The sequence below is a fragment of the Heloderma suspectum genome, chromosome 17 (genome assembly GCF_057233095.1).
Source record: "Heloderma suspectum isolate Gila_16-S chromosome 17, 16-S_ref, whole genome shotgun sequence".
NCBI classification, from domain to species: domain Eukaryota; kingdom Metazoa; phylum Chordata; class Lepidosauria; order Squamata; family Helodermatidae; genus Heloderma; species Heloderma suspectum.
This window is the reverse complement of record NC_139474.1, coordinates 7387992-7409538: the sequence shown is the minus strand read 5'-3', so window position 1 is coordinate 7409538 and position 21547 is coordinate 7387992. Positions and strand designations below refer to the sequence as shown.

Here is a 21547-nt window from a genome sequence, read left to right as displayed (position 1 = left end):
AAAGTGTGTGTGTGTGTGTGTGGTGGGGGGGGGAGTGCACAGAGAGCACAAAGTCCACACCCCAAAGCAAAGCCATAGGAAAAGGAGCAAGAGGCAATGTTCTCCATGTTTTAAATCTAAGGGGGTGGGCAGGTGCCTAATCATCATCATAATCACTTCACAGTTATATACCACTTTAAAAAGAGTTTAAAGCAGTTAACCTTCATTCTCTTGGTGATCCTTACAACAACCCTGTAAGGTAGGCCAGCGTTAGTGGCACTGTCTACGCTGACTAAAAGGCCAATCATTTCATATTTACGTCAGCGGGTTTACTCTATACATTAAAAAAAGTCTGAAAACAATTATGTCGCTACTTTCTTAAAGCGGAGGGCAAAAAGCATCAGCTGGTGATCCAGATGCAAGAGATAAAGTACAAACTTTATTTATCTCCACTTGCCATCAAACCATGAAGCAGGCTTCTCCAACCTGGCACTCTTCGGATGTGCCTAGCTGCAACTCCCACCACCCCCAGCCATGCTGGCTGTGGATCATGGGACGTGCAGTCCGACACCTCTGGAGGGCACCGTGATGGACAAGGCGGCCATAAAGATTCTCAAGGAATATTTGGAAGCGATTTTCGAGTCAGAGGACTTGTATTCTGCACGCATCAAAGACTGCAGATAGACAGAGTGGTGGGAGATTCAGGACAGATCAAAGGAAGAATGTCTTCACAGAGCACATAGACAGACTATGGAATCCGCTCCCACAAGATGGGGTGATGGACACCAATTTGGGATTAGACAAATTCCTGGAGAAGGCCACCATGTGACCTCCAGTACCAGGGCCAGTCTGCCTATGCACACCAGTTGCTGGGGAACATGGGCGGGAGGGTGCTGTTGCGCTCCTGTCCTGCTTGTGGGTTTCTCCCGGGCCACTGTGTGAACCGAATGCTCGACTAGACGGACCCTTGGTCTGATCCAGCAGGGCCCTTCTGATGTTCGTAGATGCATACAAGGGCACGCAGATGCGTGTGCGCCTCACCTCATAGCCAGATACATGGGCCGGATGGCAAACAGCGGGAAGGTGTGGACCTTGATCATGATGGTCATGAAGGCCATGTACAACAGGACCTTAATGAAACCTGGGGGGGAGGAGAAAGAGGTGGGGTCAATCCCAGCCCTGTTTTCGATGCTCAGCAACCTGCTAAACTTGCGTGAACCGAAGGCGCGAAGGCACCTGAAGCACATACAGATTTGAGTCACATTTCACGGCTGGGCAACAGAACTCCGCAGCCGGCACAGAGTCAAGAGAAGCAGCAGTGCGAGCCAGCACAGGAGCCGCTGCTGTACGTCTGGTAGGAGCAGCAGCATCCAAGCCACCAGCCTGATGCCTTTCTAGCTGTACCTTCTTCCCAGGAAGGAACAGAGATAGCAAGCTGGCAAAATCCGAGGCTGGAAGACCCGGAGGCAGTCGTCCCTGTGCAGGTGGGTTCCCGGGGCAGGGCTAGCTGCCAGCCAGTGTGAAGTTAGGAGGGCAAACCAGAGGAGGGTGGATGTCAGAAAGCAACACGCACATATGCAACTGAGGGCAACAGCGCGGGCTCCAGGAGCCACTAATGGTGGGCTGAAACGGCAGACAGGGCAAACGCTTTGCCAGGCACGCAGGCAGGCCCCAGCCTGACACGGACAAGAGGCGCTGGCCCAACCTTCTCTTGTGCGTATGCAGCACAGCAACAGTGTACGCGACGTGCCATATTTTCAGAGTGAGCTGCAACGACAGCATTTTGGCCTCCCCATTTCCCAGAACTGTAACTCCAAGAGGACAAGAGAGGAAATGCCCCAAACTAATCATAGGTGCGCAGCGGCCACAAGGGTGCGCTCACTGTCCGTCTTGTTGCCATGAAGTCGGGTCTGTTGTCACAAATCAACCCTCCCAGTATCGCAGCCTCCCCCAACCAGGTGCCTTCCAGATATGTTGGACTGCAACTCCCATAATTCCCAGCCAGCGTGGGCCCAGGAAGTTGCCGACATTCTTTTCAGCGACAAGTCAAAACCTCTTCATTTACCCGGGCATTTTAAGCAGGGCTTACCTTAAACTGGTTGATGCAAGCTCCCCATTTTATAATATTTCCTGCCTTTTATTGTTGCAGTTGATACTGTCCCTTTATTTTATTTTAATTTGGATTTTCAATTACATTTTGTATACCGCCCTGGTATCATTCAGATGACAGGCAGGGTCCAGATATTTTAAATAAGTAAAAATACACCAACTGAGAACATGGGGTCCACCTAACCCACTTCTGTTGACTAGCAGCAGCTCTCCAGCGTTTCCCTATCCTACCTGGAGAAGCTGGGGATCAAAAGGAAACCCTTCTGCATGCAAAGCAGGTCAGGCGAGCTTTGCACGCAGCCCATCCTTAAAGTAAGGTTCTAGTCCTCATGCTTCTGAATAAAGGCCTCAGCTCAGTATTGACCGGCAGTGGCTCTCCAGGGTTTCAGGCAGGGGTCTTTCCTGGCCCTACATGGAGAATGAACGTGAGGCCTACTGAACCTAAAGCAAGCACTCTACCCCCGAATCCATCACCTGTGAAGAGTTCTGTATAGAGCATGTAGACGGCCTTGTTGTCCCAGGGGTTCTCACTCTGGAGGTCAATGGAATGCAGGATATATTTGATGAAGACGGTGAGCACCATCGTCATGAGGATGGCATACTGCGGGAACGGGGTGCGGGGAGGGAAAAAATATGAGTGAGTTCGCAGAATGAGGCATCCACTGGTTTACTTCTCCCTAATCTTGCATAAAATAACTGGACGTAATTGCTAGGATTTATTTAAATTTCACAGGAGGCGAAGCCAGCCAATTAATTTCTCACCCAAATGATCTCAAATAAAATAAATTTGTCAACTACTGACGGGAAAAAGGGGTTTTAAAAAGCTTAATTGCCACGCAGGGGAATATTTGGGGGCAGAGCATTGCAGCATCTGGGAAGGGGAAAGTTAATCCTCCTCGCCCTGCTCCCCGCTGCAACTGCCCATGAAAACTGCCCTCTACACGTCAATCAAGCTCGGGGGAAAAAGCTTCCATTGGCACCAATGGACATTCAGGATTCGATGGAATAGGTCCGTGGCCCTGGGAACTGGATTGGGGGCTGGGGCCCCATGGGTCCAAGGCAGGCCCCTGACACCACATAACCTGCTCTACATTGTGAAAAACTCAAAGGCTACAGCAAGAGAGGGGCCAAATGCCTTCCCGTGCTTGTATTTAGCAGTAAAACCTGCCCAACACGGCAGGCAGAGGACACAGAACGAAGACCGCTAACATATCCCCGCAAACGCCGGCCCAGTTCTGTCTGGAAACCGGCAAGGTTTCCTGTTTAGAATTTTAAACCTCTCCTGGTTGGACATTCTCTTACATTCAGTCTTAATCACTGGCTGTTTTCTTCTGTTTAACCTAAAAAAGTCTGTCTTCACTCCAGCTTGATGCAACCGTTCTAAACCCGCTCCTTAGCTCAGAATGGGAGGTTCAGCAAGAGAACATACATGGCGGCTGCAGGCATAGATAGAGTCAGGAGCGCACAGCAAGTGTGCCCTTCTGCCTGGACACGCACGGGTCCCCATAATGTCACACTTGGCCCTCTTCTCCACTGCTCTTCTACCGAGCAATAGTGCTTAGTAACTTAGCCTTGTTACTAAGTCCCCACCCCCAAAACTTACTAGCCCGCAAACGTTGTTTTTCCTCCCAGGCTTCTTACTCATAAGACGGGCACCCTCGTACGAGTAAGAAGCAGGCTAGTAAAAAAAAAAAACACACACACACACCCTGTAGGCTAGAAGCAGAGCAGACTGACAAAGGGGAAACAGAGAGCTCAGTTTCTCTACTCCACTGACTTCCCATGCTGGCCGTGGAAGAGTCTTTGGTTCCTCCATAATCAGCATAGAAGCCAGTTTGCCGGGGGGGGGGGGGGGGGGGCGGGACGGGACACAGAGATATCCATTTCTCCTTCATCAACTTTCCTGGCTTCCATACTGACCGCAGAGGCAATACACCGGAGCAATCTGTCTCTCTTTCTCCAGCCCATTTAAATGCCTAGAGGGAATTCCACACCCTCGCCTGCATGGAATTCCTGGTCGCCAAAGGTGACCAGGAGAATGGTTAAATATAGCACTACAAGAGTCGCTCTCCTGCAGAGGTGGGGAACCTCTTTCAGACTGAGGGACGGATTAAACTTTGGGGACATTCCTGGAGGCCAATGGCAAGGGGTGGCGGGGGGGGGGAATACAAAAAGGATCAGCCTGTTGTAGCTTCAAGCTTCCTGCCAGCAACTAAGCCCTAAGAGAGGCATTCCGACCTTTTAGAATGTGGGGAAAAGGTGCACAAAGCTGGGAAATAACCAAAGGATCAGTGGCTGGAGAAAGAGGTGAGGCTAGGGGAAGGGGGCATGATTTGGACACCAGGAGGGCTGGATCTGACCCCCGGGCCTGAGGTACCCCACCCCTGCTCTATCAACTTGTCCAAAAACCAGGAATGGGTGTCAGGGATGAGTCTAAGCCTCTTGAGATGTCTGACGGCTCCAATTCTGGGTCAGAGTTGGAATAGGTAGGTCAGAGCCTGGGGGAGGGATCTTCCCTAGAGCCCGAAGACACTGGGAGAGATTCCTCTGAAGGCCTTGACAAACATACAGCCCAGGCCGAGTCCTTGCCTCCTCCCTCCACCATCAGAACTCAAGTTTCGGAGGAGGGATGTGACTTGAGAGATGCTAGGGCGCGTCGCAAAACGAAGTGGGAAAAGTTAGGGGCAGGTCTCAGATGCTCCACCTGGATAGCCACTCTTGGAAGCCAATGTAGGAGGGAGCCACCCCGAGTGAGGGGCTTCGCTGCGTAGCTAGCTTGGCAGGAAGGTTCATACCCAAACTGCCAGCAGCTTCTCTAACCTCTGGTTCATCTCCTCTGGTTAGAAATTGTTGCTTGGTTGTTAGGGACTGGGGCAGTCTGGGAGTTTACTTGAATCTGCATTTGTAGAGAGACTAGCCTCTAGCAAAATAAAGTCATATTAGCCTCAAGCATTGTCTACTGCAGTGTCGGATGCGAAGGGAAAGGACAATCCATTTCTGACAATGGGTCGCAAATTGTAGAAACTAATTAATCGGAGCTGGGAGACTACACTTCCCTACTCTTCACTCCACACCCTGCTATCCCTGGGCTCAGTCACAGGTGAATGAATGCACAGGCCGGGGATTGCAAAGAGAAGGGGCCCATGCGCCAAAGGCCCTGGGGGACCTTAAGCAGCCACTGCGGACGCGATCCCGCACATCCGCCAAGAGCATGCATTCACCTCAAACCCAAAGACCAGCTGGACAGAGGCTCCCCGCGTGAGGATGCTGTGGTAGGCGTGGCTGACAAAGAGGAAATCCATGATGCCCAGGAGCAGCATCAGAGCTGGAAAACAAGAGGGAGGGTTTCACCACCGGGTCAGCGAAAGCAAGCAGGGCAAGGGTGGCACAGAGGCCACCTCTCCGACCCCACCACGCTCTGCACGTGCACCGCATCTTAAGGGAACTCTTCACAGGTCCCCTGGCCCTGAGAAAAGATACAGCGAGCAGTTAAGGCAAAATCTGGGACTCCAGAAATCCCATCACGGCTTTGCAGATCAAGCACAGGACATCGGCTCTAGCAGAGAATTTGTTCCCTTTGGCATTTTCACTCAAGGTAATAATGTGTAAACACTAACATAGGTCCTACGTAGAGTAGAGTAGAGCCATCGAAATGAATGGGGCCTAAGTCAGTCGTGACTAATTTTAAGTCCTATTAGTTTTCAGGGGTCTGCTCTAAGTAGGACTTATGTTGGCGTTTACCCAACAAAAACAAAAAACCTTGCATCCAGTGGTCGTGGGGGGCTTTGTACTGAGGGAGATGAGAGGGGAAGCGGGGCCGTTCCACCAGCCCTGCTGAAAGACTTAATCCCCCCCGCCCCGCTTCCTTTTTCTTTGTGCGTTGTGCCTTTTTAAGATTGTAAGCCTACAGGGGGACTGCCTTTTTTTTTTTTTTTTTTTACACCAAAGAAGAGCAAGATAAAAATACTACTACTGCTACTAATAATAATTTGTGCCAGTGCATCATATGCAAATAGCCATCTGAAATTATCCTTCCTGGCTAACTGCTGCCCTGGGCATGCAAATGGCCACCTGAAATTATCTTCCCAAGCCACCTGCCTCCTTTGCAGAGTCACAGGAAGGAAGTGCTTAAAATGGTGCAGAAGCCACCGACGGAGGACTGGCGTCTGCTCGTGCTCACTTCCCCCACCCTCCCTGCCATTTTGTCCGTCCTTCTGCAACGCCAGGACAAGCAGATCCTGCAGGCAGAAGCTCTCTGAGGTATTTCCAACAGGGCACGCGCTCTGCCACCGAGCTACTGTTCATCCAGATTTGTGCAGAATGCATCTGGCCCCAGCTGCAGTCACTGTCTTCTGCAAGAAACGGGGCGAGATTTGTGGCGGCCGCAGCACCGAAGCACCTAAATCAAGGCACGAAAGAGGACAGGTACTTACATACAATGCGGAAATGGAAGAGCCAGGAAATGTTAGGGCTCCTCTCCATCTAGAGAAATGAAAACAAAGAACGGGGTCAGCCAACTCCCACTAAACCCTCCCTCGCCCTTATGATGGCCACCAGACAAGCAGGAACTGAAATCTTGATTAACTGGCCGAGCTTATGCCTCTCTTATGCCTTATAAGAGTGGCTGGGTGACCAGCCAGATGGGCGATTAATAAATTTAATAATAAATAAATAATAAATTATGCCTTTCTTATGCCTTATGCCTCTACTAATGCCTCTGTTACATATACGACATGCTCGTTGTCACTGCATTCTGGCGCTCTGCCCTGCACAAGGCTGCTCTGCATTCAGGACAAATGCCCTTCGCTCTGAGGAACCCAGGAGCCTGCAGAACAGCAACTGCTGCAGCTGGAAAGACCGAGGCTTGGTCCCCGGAACGGGGAAAGTCCCCAGGCTCTTTAAGGTCTGGCATTGGCACCTAAGAGGTGGTCCCCCCACCCCGCCCCCTATTCCTGGGTTGATGCTAACAAGGAATTCTGGTGACGAGGAACTGGAAGTACGGTCACTGGAAGCACAGCTGGCCTCAGTGGCACGGAGCACCTTTCCTCAGCTTAGGCTAAGATAGCAACGACGACCCTATCTGGACAGAGATAGCCTAGCTACCATTCACCCCCCTCTGGTAACCTCACATTTGGATTCCTGCAACGCTTTATATGTGGGGATGCCTTTGAAAGGGGTCCGGAAGCTCCAGCTAGTCCGAACTAGGGCAGCATGACTGTTAACAGAGACTGGCCGATTTCATCCTATTACGCCAGATCTGCACTGGCTGCCAGTTCATTTCCAGGCCCAATTCAAAGTGCTGGTACTAACCTTCACATTATGCTCTCTAACCCCCCTCCCATAACTGTCCTTTCCTGTAAGACTGTACTGAGAGACCTCAGGGCTTCCAGGTGTAAAAGAAGTCTGAACAAAGCCAAACTGCACTGCTTGAATGTTTCAAGAAATAAAACCCCCCGCCCCATCCACCACCACCAAATTCAAATGCCTTTAAGCGAGGGGACCTTCAGCCTAACCTCGTGTGTTTTTCAGGCTGCTCATGCTTGCGTTCTCATACTCACAAAGTCCACCCGGTCCTCAGCCAGCCAGTGGAAGCACTTGAGGAAGAGGAGGAGGGTGAAGAGGGCGACGAAGCGGGGGCTGAAGTCATCCCTGAAGACTGTGAAGGCAAGGCAGGTCTCGGTCACTGCATACCATGACCGCTCAAGCAGATGCTGTGTGAGAGAGATTGATTGAAGGCGCTCTCTCTAATCCAGGATCCCTCCCCACACCCCCAGGCATCCTCTCCTCCCACAAAAAAACCTCTGCAACCTCTTTTACTTTGCTTCCAAATAGCTGCTGTTTTGTAGCCAGCCTAGACAACTGCCCATCTGCAGTTACAAGACACAGGTTGAATCCAGCCAGGAGCTGGGGCAGAAATCCCAGAGCCCCCACTTCATGTGAACAAGAGGGCGTTTCTAGCCCTTGAGGTATTCAAAAGGCTCAGGAATCCGATGCCACACATCTGGAATGTTTGAGGACAAGGCAACTGAACTTCTCGCCTCTCCCCTTGATGTCTTCAAAACCCTCTTCCGTCCATTGCCCCTCGTTCCAAGTTATGGGGAAACGGTGGACATTACTGCCCCATACACATCATATTTATGACTGAATTCTTCAAGAGCAAATGACGCAAAGCTCTCTCCCCTTTTGAGATGGCCGTTACGAAAAAGAGAGCAACGTGAGCAAAACAAGGTCCCCCTCCATGTTCACAGGATGATGCTGCCCAAACAAAGGAGACCAGAGCTTCTGGTTCCTTGATGAAGCCCTTAAGACGGACAACCCCACAGATTTCTGGGTCCCTATCAAGACCATGGTCCAATGGCTACCACCATAGTTCCCCAGCATGGCTCACCTCCATTTCTGCTGCTCGGAGCTGCCCGAAAAACACTTTGCCCATGAACTTGCCTAACAGGAACACCAGGACAAAGGCCTGAATGTACAGCACCTGGTACAAGAAGTAGAAAAATGACAAGGAGTGGGAAATCATTTTTAGCACACATCTCTGCGAGTGGGAAATCAGTTTTAGCACAGATCCCTGCACTACCCAGATGAGATTTATCAAGGTACTCTCATCTTCGTTACAGTCCACTAATCAGACACTAGCAAGATAAAGTGTTGCCAAGCACCACTGCTGGCAAAAGAGGATATTTTAATCTGTTTGTGGTCCATCAGTATCTCCTTGCAGTGCCCCACACCAAACACTCTTTTCTTCAAGTATGTAACAGGAACTGCTGTTGCAGAAACCAGCAAACATGAATGACAGTATTCCAGGCTACCCAAATGCTTACAAATTGATGGAGCACTTCTGAACAAGCTAGTGCAGGACAGCCAATGCTGACAACATCCATTTTCATGACGGTCACGTTGCAATATTTTCACAGTTCTGCATTCGAGATGTTCACTGGTGGCACAACTTTATGAATCTATTGCACCCAAAAGGAGAGCTGGAGAAGGGAAGAGACTCTGAAAACTGCTTGCCATGTGGCTTTTGCCAAGGGAGATGGGGTCAAGACCCCGGCAGAAGAACTCTTATTTGACTAAGAAACCCATTGGCTAAAGGCTCCCTCTGGGGTTACCACAGGATGCACCTCTATCCCACACTGCTCTGGCAAGACTGAACAATCCTGGGTGACATGGGAGAAGCCTAGACTTCAAGCACGTCCCACACCACTGTCCTCCATCCCAGAAACTAGAGCAAAACTGGTGTTTGAAGGAGACACTTTAGGAGTTCCTTCTGCACAGCCTAGAATGTGCCGACATAAACAGAATTTTGCAGGATGGGCATGTGCACCGATACCGGGTCTTTGGGGTATTCCCATATGCTCAAAAATTCCACGGGACATTGGATAATTGCTATTAACATGCCTGGTTTTTGTTATGTGCAGAGCAGTCTTGCAAAAGGCTGAGACCACGGAGATTGGGAATAGGAAGTCTAAACCCCCCCTCCCCCCAGCCTCAACGATGACAAATACAGTCCTCTCTGAAGGTGCTGTTTGAATTGCAAGGGAAGACTCTGCTGGCAGCAATGGAAGACTCCCTCGAAATGCAAACAGCAGCTTTGGAGAGAAGATTTTTGTTGGGACCACCAGGGGGGGCCAGGGGGGTAGAGTTAAACTTCCCCATCCCATCCCCCGTGGTCCCAAAGCTGCTCAGGTTTCCCCAAGGCTGCAATTCACACAACAAGAAACATGCATGTTAACTGCGTTCATGCAGTTAATGTTGCGTCCAGCTTGGCCTTTGAAAACAGCCCCACGGATACTCTCAGTTGCCAGTTAAGACACAAGAACACTGGTTTTCTTCACACTCTGCTTCAAAAGAACATATTCTCAGCTGCACTTGCTGCCGTCCTCTGCACTCCCCGCCACCAAAGGATGCGAGAGAGGGAATTTGTTACCTAGAACGTAGCACGTTGCTTTGCTGTAAACGTAACACTAAGAACCTGAATGTGCGCAGGTGTAACGAACTGCAATTGCTTCTTTCAGAATACAGCTCCGTCGCCCCAAGCTAAGTCTGCCAAATTTGATAATGCCCACCTGGAGGGGGAGAGACGGTGGTGCCCTGCCATCTCACTTCATTCAGAGAGGATGCAGTAATTTCACAACATGGGCTAACGTGGGGCCCATCAAGTCTTTGGGCCACTGCAGCAGCCAAACATTACATTTTTGTTCAAAAGTAGTCTCTCTTTACCAGTACCCAGGGCTGAAAAGTTAGTTAGAAGTTCTTTGGCACTAGTACCAATTTTTTAAGCACAGGGGCAAGCAAGCCAACTGATTTTTTTTCCCCAGGCTTGCTGGTTCTCTCAAACATAGGGAGCATTTTGTCACATCTGCCAGCAGCTGGAGCAAGAGCCAAAGGACTGAAGACGAGCTGTGTTGTGTGTGAACTGACTGTTGTTGCAAAGCTCAGATGGTGGAAAAGTTGAGCCAACAACATCCCATTTAGAAAACTTTACCGTGAAATCAGTTACACGTAACAACGCTGCCACAAATCTATAAAAATAATAGCTTGTCCTTTGACCCACTCTAATCCTTGGGCCCAGAACAACCTCCCTTACCCTAGCTATCAAAATGCTACCCTTAACAAAACAAAGCCCTGCACTGTTCCCAGTAAATAGTGGGGAAAACTGGAGGATATGAGAGAGGAACAGGTACAGAAAAGGATTTGCAGCCTGCAGGGCTAGAAAAATGTTTTCTTTCTTTTTCAAGTGAAAGCTGAAAATCAGAAGCCACTACTGCTGATCCAGAGGACAGAGCTAAATCCAATAGGAGTAAGTGGCAGGAAGGCCGATTTCAGCTGGACATTTGGAGAAACATCTTGACAGCCAGAGCAGTTTGACAATTCCGGGGGGCGGGGAGGGCTCTTCCTCACGGGGGGTCTTCAAACAGAGGTTGGTCAGCCATCTGTTGGGGGGTCTCTACCTATAGATTTCCTGCACTGAACAGGGGGTGGACTAGATGACTTTCAAAGACCCTTCCAACTCTTATCATCCTTTCCTCAAAGCATTACTTCTTTTAAACCAAACTACACTCCCCACCCCCACTTTCCCAGTATGTTCCCAATGTCACCTGGTCCCTCTATGCCCACTGCACATTTATCAGTCCCTAGCTCATGTTTCAAGGCTGCACGTCACATGTACTCCTGAAAACTTCCCACAGAAAATTCTGCAGAAATATAGTAGTGGGAAGTTTTACTTTTCAGAAAGGTTTCTGCAGAAACATTTTCACCCCGCACCACTGGTTGTCAGTGCTGAAGAGATGTTAAACGCACACACCAGTAGTCTCAGAACTGCAACAATCAGCCATTCAGGGCACAATCCTATACAGAAAATGCACCAGCTAAAGTGCTACAGGATTTGATAGACGCTCCATTATACTGGTGAAACACAAGACACACTGCTGCCAAGGAACACAGCCAGTGGAACACCCCAGATATATTGGAAGACAGGCTAAAACAGGGCGGTGTTGTGCTCCATTAGACCCACAAGAAGAGGCCAATGTCATTGCCAATTCAAAGGCAGACAAACGAGCAGGGGAGAAACTGCCTGACACAATCCAGGAACAAAATTCATTTCCTCAGGGGCAATCTAAAATGCATCAAGATACATGCAGATGTATACTTTCAAAAACAAAACAGGGCAAATAACAACCATTTCACAACATTAAAAGGTTCCGCACTTCAAAGAACAGTTTCTCACTTTCTCCCCTGTCATTTGTCACATTTAGTGTCTTTCCATTTTGGTTTCTTAATTAAAAGTGGGGAACCTTCATCTATTTCTGTCAAATCTCAGTTAACCAGGCAGAATTATGAAAACCAAGAGATAGCAACCTGTTCTCCTTATCCCCATTTACTTCACCTACGGCAGGAGTGGGCAACTGTGGGAGGCCCGGGGGCCATTTTTACACACACCCCGACCCACCCCATGTGACCAGCACTCTGTGGGGCTGCTGTGTGGTCTGTGGGGCGCCCAGGAACCCCCCCCCCCACCACCAATGGTGATTTGCCACTGAAATTCATCAGCAAACTGCTCCATGGCACTAAAATCTTGTTCACCAGCTACATGTTCCCTTGGCTATCCAGGTTTTTGTTGTTAAGGTACTAGCCCAGATGTTGTACAGCTCAGAAGTATGAATATATGAAAATTTTGGCCCACTGGAGACTGTGCAAACCAAATTCTTGAGAGCAATATTTGGTATTCCAAGCTGTGTGCCCAATGCAATTATACAATTAGAGACAGGGCAAATTTTGGTAGAGGCCCATGTATGGCTACGCAAGATTTATTTCTAGCTAAAAATGATGCTCTCGCCTGTAGGACTGCCTCCGCTTATGTTAACTGATTGCTTCCAATCAAAGTGGAAAAATTCACTGAGTATGAAACCGTTAGCCTTAAGTTTCTTTCCTACTGTTATCTTAACCTTAGGTTATGCCAGAGTAAAAATGAGTATTTCTCAGTGAATTTGGGATACTGAACTTCAAAATCATTTAAGTCTGGCAGCTTTATACCCTGCTTTTAGGGATAACAGAGGGGAATTTGCGCCTGCTAATTATTTAGTTAATTTGACCTTTTCTAAACTCAGAAAAGCTTTTATGTTGGCTAAGTTGAATGTTTTACCATCTGCACTTTTCGAAGGTAGATCCAAAAAGATCCCTTACAGAGAACAGTTATGGCTCTGTGAAGTGGGAGAAGAAGAGGCAGTGGGACATGTCCTACTTTACTGCCACTTTTATCGAGTTCTTCGATCTTCTCTTATAACCCCGATTATACAAAAATGCCTGGAAGAACCAATCAATTTTATTTTACTTAGTATCTCTTGTCTGACTGGACTTCTCAGGTCACGGTTAAAGTGGCTAGATTTTGCACAGCAGCCATCATCTGTCAGAGAGAGGTCACAAATCAACACTGTAGAATGTTTTTTAGTTGGGTTTTTCTTGTTCCCTTTTAGTGGAGTTTGTACAGTTCCATTTTTAATCTTTGATTTTTAACTGTATTTTACTGTTTTAACTGCTGGTTATTTACCATAAACTGTACTATGAGTTTATATGCAGAGAAGCTACATTTCACCCTTTAAGCACTCTGTAGCGCCAACAGCATCGTGGAGGGGGGTGTGGGCACCACCAAAAAAATGGCTCCCACAGTGAATGGGGCTAGTTGCATAATGGCTGCTGTGGGGGCCTGGCTAGACAAAGGTGAGCTAAAGAGATGGCGTGTGGGGCAGAGAGGGGAGAGGAAGAGCAAGGCTAGAGGCAGGGAGGGAGGGAAAACAGGAAGGCAAAGGGGTAGAGAGGGGAGAGAAAGGGCAAGGCTAGAGCTGGGAGGGAGGGAGGGAGGGAGGGAAAACAGGAAGGCAAAGGGGTAGAGAGGGGAGAGAAAGGGAAAGGCTAGAGATGGGGGGGAGGGAAAACAGGAAGGCAAAGGGGTAGAGAGGGGAGAGAAAGAGCAAGGCTAGAGCTGGGAGGGAGGGAAAACAGGAAGGCAAAGGGGTAGAGAGGGGAGAGAAAGAGCAAGGCTAGAGGCTGGGAGGGAGGGAAAGAAGACTGCCCTAAGATTTCCCAAGATTTTTCTTAACTCAATGTTTTGGAAGGGGGCAGGGAGAGGAAAGCTTTGTGGGTGGCGCATTGAGGAGCGGTGCTCTAGACAGTCAGGTAGACAGTACTGAACAGCGCAAGCTCCCTTTTGTTTCGAACTGAAGATTGAAGCTGGAAATGTACAGTCCTAAACCACATGCTCAAAGACTACGTCAAGTCCCCCAGCCCTGGTAATCGGGGCATGCAGACTTACCGCCATGCTGGGACTGGACTTGGTCAGATACACCACGGTCGGGTAGAACTGGTGCTTAAGATAATAGGCGTGAGCCACCACTGCAGAGGTCAAGGCCAGGCTGGCAGCCATCATGATGGCTGTTCGGAACATCGCCCCAGCCCAGCGGCCAGCAGCCTGCACAAGAGAGAGAAGAAACGAGACTGGGTTAGAGATGCAGGCTGAAGCAACACTTCAGACAAAAAAACAAAAACAAAAGAAACTGAACAAGCTGCCCAATTTGCATTGTAACGGTCCAGTACATCCATGCTGCTATTCTTAGCCATCTGATGAGCAACATTGTTATTGTACACACGCGCTTTGCTGGCATGCTAGCGTACTCTGGCACTGCTCACCTAGGGCGAGAGTAAGGTGCCTCACAGTAACCAACCCGGAAATGCTTTACAAAAACATATCTATTCTTTGATGCCGCCACATGGCAGGCGGGGGGGGGGGGGGGGCTTTTAAAATGTTTTCCAAACTAGCAACTTCTATGGTTGTATTTCCAGGGCTGGAATAAGACAGTGAACGCTGCAACAAGGAAAGCCAGCTTCTGACCCCTGAAAAAGACATTGCCCAATGCCCACACATTTTCAAGTTTACCTTAGGAGCCAGGAGGGTTAGAAACACAGTATTGCTAAAGAATAACTGAGAGGATTTAGTTGCTGAATTCCATGCCCTTGAACACCATTTACATTAGCATGGTGCAACACACACAGCCCTGCTTATGAGGAATGACTGAGCTATGCTAACTGGAAAATGTGACAGTTTGAAGTGCAGCTGAAATGTAATTGGCAGGATCAAAGGCAATGTGAAATACACTTTAATAGCCTCTTTGAGCAGCTTGGTTACAAGAGCCCTGGCGTACCTACAGATAAGATTATTTGCTGGTTTAAAAGGTTGCTTCTCAGGGAGTCCCACTGCACACTTCCCACAGCAGTTCCTGGAGCAGGCAACCAAATGCCACCCAAAATCAATTACAGCAAACGCTAATGTGGAATTTCGTTTTGGAAGCCCACAAAGCTCTGCTTTAACGGGAGTAAGCTGAAGTGCGCACTGCAGGAGTGATCCAACCTATTTTGGCACCTGAAGTTGAAACCCAAACGGCAGCCGCATGAGGCACAAGCCACCAGAAACCTCCCGTGCACAAACCCAGCCCTGCACAAGAGCACAGCTGCTGAGTTAATTCGGGGATGGTGCAGAACAGCCAGAGCAAAGCCTAAGAACGGTTGGTTGCTTGCTTTGTTTTTAAAAGTGCATACTACTCCACTCTGGACAGCCCACAAGCAAAGGGCTGGATGAGCCTGATCTCATATGCTAAGCAGGGTCAGCCCTGGTTAATACTTGGATGGGAGACCGCCTGGGAATCAGGCTTCCTGCACTGACCAGGGAGTTGGACTCGATGGTCTTGTAGGCCCCTTCCGACCCTAGGATTCTATGTGGTTTCTATGTGGAAGAGACTGGCTTGCCCTGCTCAAGGCCATGAGCCTTTGGGGAACAGAATTCTATGCGTGCCAGAATGCCAGAACTTCCCTTGCAAGCTTATTTCTTACACGATCATTGCAACCTTATTTATGACACTTCTATGCCGCCCCCTAACATTACGCTCGCCCTTCCCAGCTGGAATTCAAGATCGCTGCACACAAATGAACACAGACACACACTCCAGGCCCACCCCCATTTTATTCTCACAACTCTGTGAAGTAAACGTCAGGTGAAGACATAGCAACTGGCTCAAGGTCGACAGTGAGCTGCTCATGGCTGGTTGGGAATTTGAACCCATGTCTCCCTGGTATGCGCAACTCTAGTTACTACACCACACAGGCAACTTCTTGCTATAAGTCTAGAGCAGCCTGGCTAGCAGACCAACAAACCTGGACAGAACCAGTTTAGGGAAGAGAGAACTCCCCCCTTGCATCCTTCTGCAAATTCACAAACGCCTGCTACACTCGTTGTTCTCTCCCGTGATCTGGACTAACCAGCTGGAAAATGTTCTGTTGATGGTAGGCAGCAACAACCGGTATGTGGGATGGTATTTGCATAGACGGTCCTCCTGCATGTTAGGAATTTGTTATCTTCCTCCCAGGAGATACCAATACCTCCCCCTCTCAGGCCTACCTGGCAATGCCGGGGATTGAACCTGGGACATCCTGCTTACATAGCACGTGCTTGGCTGCTAAGCTATAGCCCTCCCCTATCTGAAGGTCCTGTTCAGCAATCCTGACTCATAGCCACAGACAGACCTCTCCTCCAGGCCTGTTCTCTATGGACAACCTTTTAAAGGCATCATCACAGCAAGTTCTCTCCGCCCATTTTCTCCACATCATTCATATTTCTGAAGAGGTGATGTGGCACAGCAGCAGAGAGGTTGAAGTACGAAGTCCCCAGTTCAACACTCACTTCTGCCATGGACTTAACTAGGTGGTTTCTCTCTTTCTCTCTCAGTTTCCCCGTCATCTTTGCAGTATGCTGGTGCAAGGATGACACCCAGACACCGTACATAAACACTCTGAACACCCTGAAACGCTATACAAGGATTGCCTCCCCCCGTCCCCTATATACCCACCCTACTGGATCAGACCAACTCTCAGATCACATCACATCACACACCCTGCTTCATGTCAGCATTCTCAGTCCTCACACCCAAGATGAATAGGGCCCACCTGGCTATATCATTATTGGCCTTCAAATGAATGTCAAAACATGACTCTTTAGGAAGGCCTTTGGATGGCTTTCCCCAACCTGGTCCCCTCCAGATGTCTTGGACTACAACTCCCAGCATCCCTCAGCCAACCATGCTGGGGGATGCTAAGAAGGCTTGAGGAAGGCTGTCTCTGAGGATAGGGCCTACTGTTAGCCTGTGATGTTAAGAAGATTCCATCCCCCTTTTTTACTTAACTGTTATTGATCAGTCTTAAATTTGCGACTGACTGTTTGATGACAGTCAGCTGCTTCAAATGTTCTCCATACGGTGTAAGTAAGTACACCACCCCGGCTTCCTGTCCATTCCTGGATCCCGCACAAGCTTCTCATCCTTCTTTTCAAAACCCTCCCTGGCCCTGCCCTCACATCCATCTCTTTACCTTCATTGTCTTGACACAAGCATTCTTGTGACTTCCATTCCTCCAGCTCCAGTACCCTCAGCAATCTGAAGGTCTCCTGCTCCCCCAAATGACTCTGCCCTTTCTACCTTGCTACCCCTTATGCCTAGAACTACCTCCCAGGGCATCCTGCGTGAGACTTCCTTCCACCCTGTGTGAGACTCTTGTTCGCATATAACGACAACCCAGAGTGTGGGTTGTTGTTGAATCATGGGTTGACATCATGTGCAAACCTTGCACTATGGTTTAACTATGGACTGTTAACCATGAACAAGCCAGGAAGAGAACCCATGGTTTGTTGTTGGGTTGTGAACTCTGGGCTGTTTAAACAATGGGTTACCATTACATGTGAGCCAAAACTGGGGGTTGTTTCGCCAGGCTACTTCTTTTGAACCTCTCCCTCAAAACACACCTTTTCCATGAACCCTTTCGAACAACCTCCTTGTTCCCATACCCTACTCTAGTGTAACTAAGCTGAAGACTGTGCAACTTAAGCAACTGCAGATTCTCCCTGCTTTTTGCCACCTAAGTCCATTTTCCTCCCCTTCCTCTGCTAACTCCCTTCTGTCTATTCTTAGACTGTAATCCTCAGGGCCATAGGACCTGTCCTTTCATTCAATGTAAAGCGACATGTACATAGATGGCACTATATAAGTAAATAAAAAACATAGTAAGTCAGTCAATAAGCATCCATTAGTATACATTCTATAAACCTCAATCATGCTGGGGGAGTAATATATGACTACTTTAACCTGCTACTAATATATATTACATACTTTATCCTATTTGAAGCCACCATGGGTGTGTGAAAACCCAGGCAGGATATAAATTGAAATAATAATGTGCATAAAATTAAGCCTCTATTGTATATTGGGGAAGTAACATATGGAAATTTCAACCTGATACTATTTTAGCTATTTTCATTATTAGCTTTTATTCACATGATTTTATCTTGATATTATTTGATTATATTTGATATATTTATTCATTTTATGAGCTGTCCTATAGCCGAAGCTCCCAGGGTGACATACATAACAAAAGCAAACACAATAAAACCATACATGTTGCAAGCCACCTTCGGGAGGCATAATATAAATTGAAATAATAATAAAAACAAGTAATTCAGGCGTGTATGCATAGAACTAAGTTTCCATCATATTGGGGAAGCAACCTACAATGATTTTAACCTGCTGTTGCTTTTATTAGAGCTTTTTACTGACATAATTGTATATCGCTATTAGTCAACTGCATCTGTTGAGAGCTGGTGAAGCATAGCCACCAAGAGACCGAGCTGAGAATTGGTAAGCCCCTAGTTGGAATCTCACTTCTGCCATGAACTTAGTGGGTGTTGTTAAGCAAGCCACTGGCTGGGTTCACACGTCACTTTAAGCCAAGAGTAAACCAGGCTGTGAACTAGCAGCATGCCGGTGTAATAGCCGGTTTGCTCTCGCTTAGCTCCTCTTTTTGCACAAGTGGGTAAACCAGCCAAGAAAGTGATAGTTTGTCATGACATCCAACCCCGAAATTATGGTTCAGTGTGAGCCCAAACACGCCAGGAGAGCAAGCCAGTTCTAAACAAGGGGTTGTTGTCAGCTTATGTATCCTGGTTTGTTTGGGTGCACCAAACGATAATCCCACAATAATCTTTGTCAGTTGTGACAAGAAGCTATCCCTTCCTAGTTCGTTTACCTGCATGCATGAAGGGAGGAGAGGACAGGCTCCATGAATCCTCATTTATTATCCCATAATTTTTGGTTTGAAGTAACGTGCAAATACAGCCACTCTCTCTAAGCCTCAGTCCCTCCCCTACCTGCAGTACGGGGGATAATGCTAACTGACATGACAGGGTTGTTTTAAGGATTATGAGTAGATAATGCATACGAACACTTGAATGCGCTATACAAAGGTTACATATTATTACATGGTGAACATGTAAGCTGCCTTGAACGTGTGAGAACAGAAAAGCAAGATGTAAATTGAAATATATTCTGCCTCTCTGCATTTTTACACAATGAGGGGGGGCTCACAATACATGTTCCAATAATATCAAGAAACCACACCGGATCAATCCTTCCTCACAGCAAACTCAACTGGCGTGCACCAAGAGGATGGTAACCAAAAAAGGGCCTCCTGAGAAACAAGAGGAAGGTATCAACTTGATCAGGGGAAGCTTTAAGGTTTCCAGAAATACCCACACAGACACACACACACCACTAACGCTGGGGCAGGGGCAGGGGAGGTACGGTGGCAACAACAATTAAAAAAATCCAACACCACCCCCAAAAAACCTCCAATGAAGACTGGGCATACTTAGTAGCCACAGAGTGCTGAATGCCAGCTGGAGTGGGGTGGGAAGAGGGAGAATGGAGTATCCTGGGAGAGGTACAGAAGAACATCAGAAGCTGCCTTATACTGAGTCACACCCTGGGTCCATCTAGCCCAGTATTGTCCACACTGATCAGCGGCAGCAGATCTCCAGGGTTTCAGGCAGGATTTTTCCCTAGCCCTATCTGTAGATGCTGGGGATTGAACTGGGAATGTTCTGCATGCAAAGCATGTGCTCTACCACTAAGCTATGGTCCTTTCCCTAAAAAGAAGGGTTCCAGGCCTCATGATTTGAAATAAAGGGTGGAATTAAATGAACAGAAAGTTGCCTTTTACTGAGTCAGCAGCTTAGTTTCATGCACACATACATTTATATGATTGGTAAGTCATGGGTGCATAAACCTAAGCTTCTAGCATGTGTGTGTCCCCCCACCCTCACCTCTCCCATTAGCTACCTTCCATGTAGTTTCACCTAGGAAGCGCTGCAGGGGGGAGGGAAATAGATTGAACATAAGAATGTAAGAAGAACTATGCTGGATCAGACCAAAGGTCCATCTAGTCCAGCCAACCAGCTGCCCCAAATGGAAGCCCACAAGCAGGACATGAGTGCAACAGCACCCTCCCGCTCATGTTCCCCAGCAAGTGGTGTCCATAGGCCTACTGCCTCTGATACTGGATTCTGCCTCCGGTTCCGGTGATATTAAATCAAGTAACACCGCAGTACAGAAGGAGAAGGCACTTAAGAACATAAGAAAAGCCCTGCTGGATCAGACCAGGGGTCCATCTAGTCCCACATTCTGTTCACACAGTGGCCAAGCAGCTGCCCACAGGAAACCCACAAGCAAGACCTGAGTGCAACCGCACCCTCCCGCCCATTTCCCCAGCAACTGGTGCATATAGACAGGCTGCCTCTGACACTGGTGATATTAACTCAAGTAACACCACAGCACCCTCCCTTCGCGTTCCCCAGCATACTGCCTCTGAGGGAGCATGCAGCCACCTAGACTAATAGCCGTAAGGTGCAATCTTATCCATGTTTAGACAGAAAAAAGGCCTACAACTCACAGGATGCCCCAGCCAGCATGGCTGGCTGGGGCATGCTGGGAGTTGTAGGCCTTTTGTCTGTCTAAACATGCACAGGATGGCACCCTTATTAGCCACTGACAGCTTCGGGGTAGGTAACCAATTTGCCCTCGATACCTTCTGGACTACAACCCCCATCAGCCCCAGCCTGCACTGCCAATGGCAAGGGATTGTGGGAGTTGTAGTCCAAAACATGGGGAGGGGGCCAGGCTGCCCACCCCTGCGACACAGCCCTACCCCACAACCGTGACAGCTGCCAAGGGGGCTTCTTCCCCCGCCCGGGCCTAGCCCCCCCCTCTCCCTCCCCACTGACAGCTGCCCCGGCCTTGGCCCCCTCACCCCATAACTCACCCAACCCCGGAAGCGTCTGCGCCCACCTCAGGCTCCACCAGCAGCTCCTCTTCTCTCCCCACCCGGAAGTTCCGAGGCAGAGGAGACACCTCACTTCCGCTCAGGACGTACCAAGCGCTCCCCTCAGCATGTTGTTTTTTTTTTTACTCTCTCCCCACGGTAGCCAGACCTGATTTATTCGCATCAGCTATGTTTTTAAAGAAGTATTGTCAATGCCTTTTTTTGTTATTAGAGCCTCTCTTTTCCCTCCCTTCGCCTCCTCTTGTTTTATTCACACCCCTCTTCGAGTCTTCTCATGGTACGTTCTAAACATCGCCGCTCGGTGTTGTCCTCTAAGACCGGACGGGCGAAAGAGGGTCCCGTGGCTCCCGCTGATTGGTCCAAAGTCAGGAGTCTCCTCCAATCAAAAAATTGTTGCCGAGTCGGGCCAATTGGGATGGAGCAGCCGTTGCTAAGCCGAAAGGCGGAGTGAGAAGCGGGATGCGGGGGGGGAGAGTTTGGAGCTCGTGTCTTGGGTTCGAATTCCACCTCGGTAACATGAACTCTGGGCACGTCACTCTAAACTTCCTCTGCCTCAGTGTTCTCCCAGATCAGCACGAGCTTACGGTGTGAACACTACAGAGGGACCAATACATTTCTCTAGAGAGAACCAACTTAAATCTCAGCCACAAATATAACACCTGGACACTAGACCTCATGAACTTCTATCTCACACCCATTTTAAGGAGGTTGCACCATCTTCAGCACAGTCCTGTGTCTTCTGTGTCAG

At 48.7% G+C, this 21547-nt stretch overlaps 1 protein-coding gene across 13 annotated transcripts in view; it reads right to left on the bottom strand.

Moving 5' to 3' along the window:
• The window catches only part of SYVN1 (synoviolin 1), a 37718-nt gene extending 16876 nt beyond the window's left edge, over positions 1–20842 (bottom strand). For 9 of the 13 annotated variants that reach the window (XR_014786338.1, XR_014786339.1, XM_084824610.1 and 6 more), the window contains exons 1-8: positions 20779–20842; positions 13901–14056; positions 8477–8569; positions 7647–7799; positions 6522–6570; positions 5310–5413; positions 2563–2689; positions 1021–1120 (exon numbers count right to left, since the gene is read on the bottom strand). Coding sequence is in view for 11 of the 13 variants with exons in the window: in XM_084824610.1 (XP_084680736.1) it covers positions 1021–1120; positions 2563–2689; positions 5310–5413; positions 6522–6570; positions 7647–7799; positions 8477–8569; positions 13901–14032 (758 nt within the window). In the remaining 2 variants the exon portion in view is untranslated. The other 4 variants (XM_084824611.1, XM_084824613.1, XM_084824616.1 and 1 more) reach the window with 2 other exon arrangements.
• Positions 20843–21547: the final 705 nt, after the last annotated feature.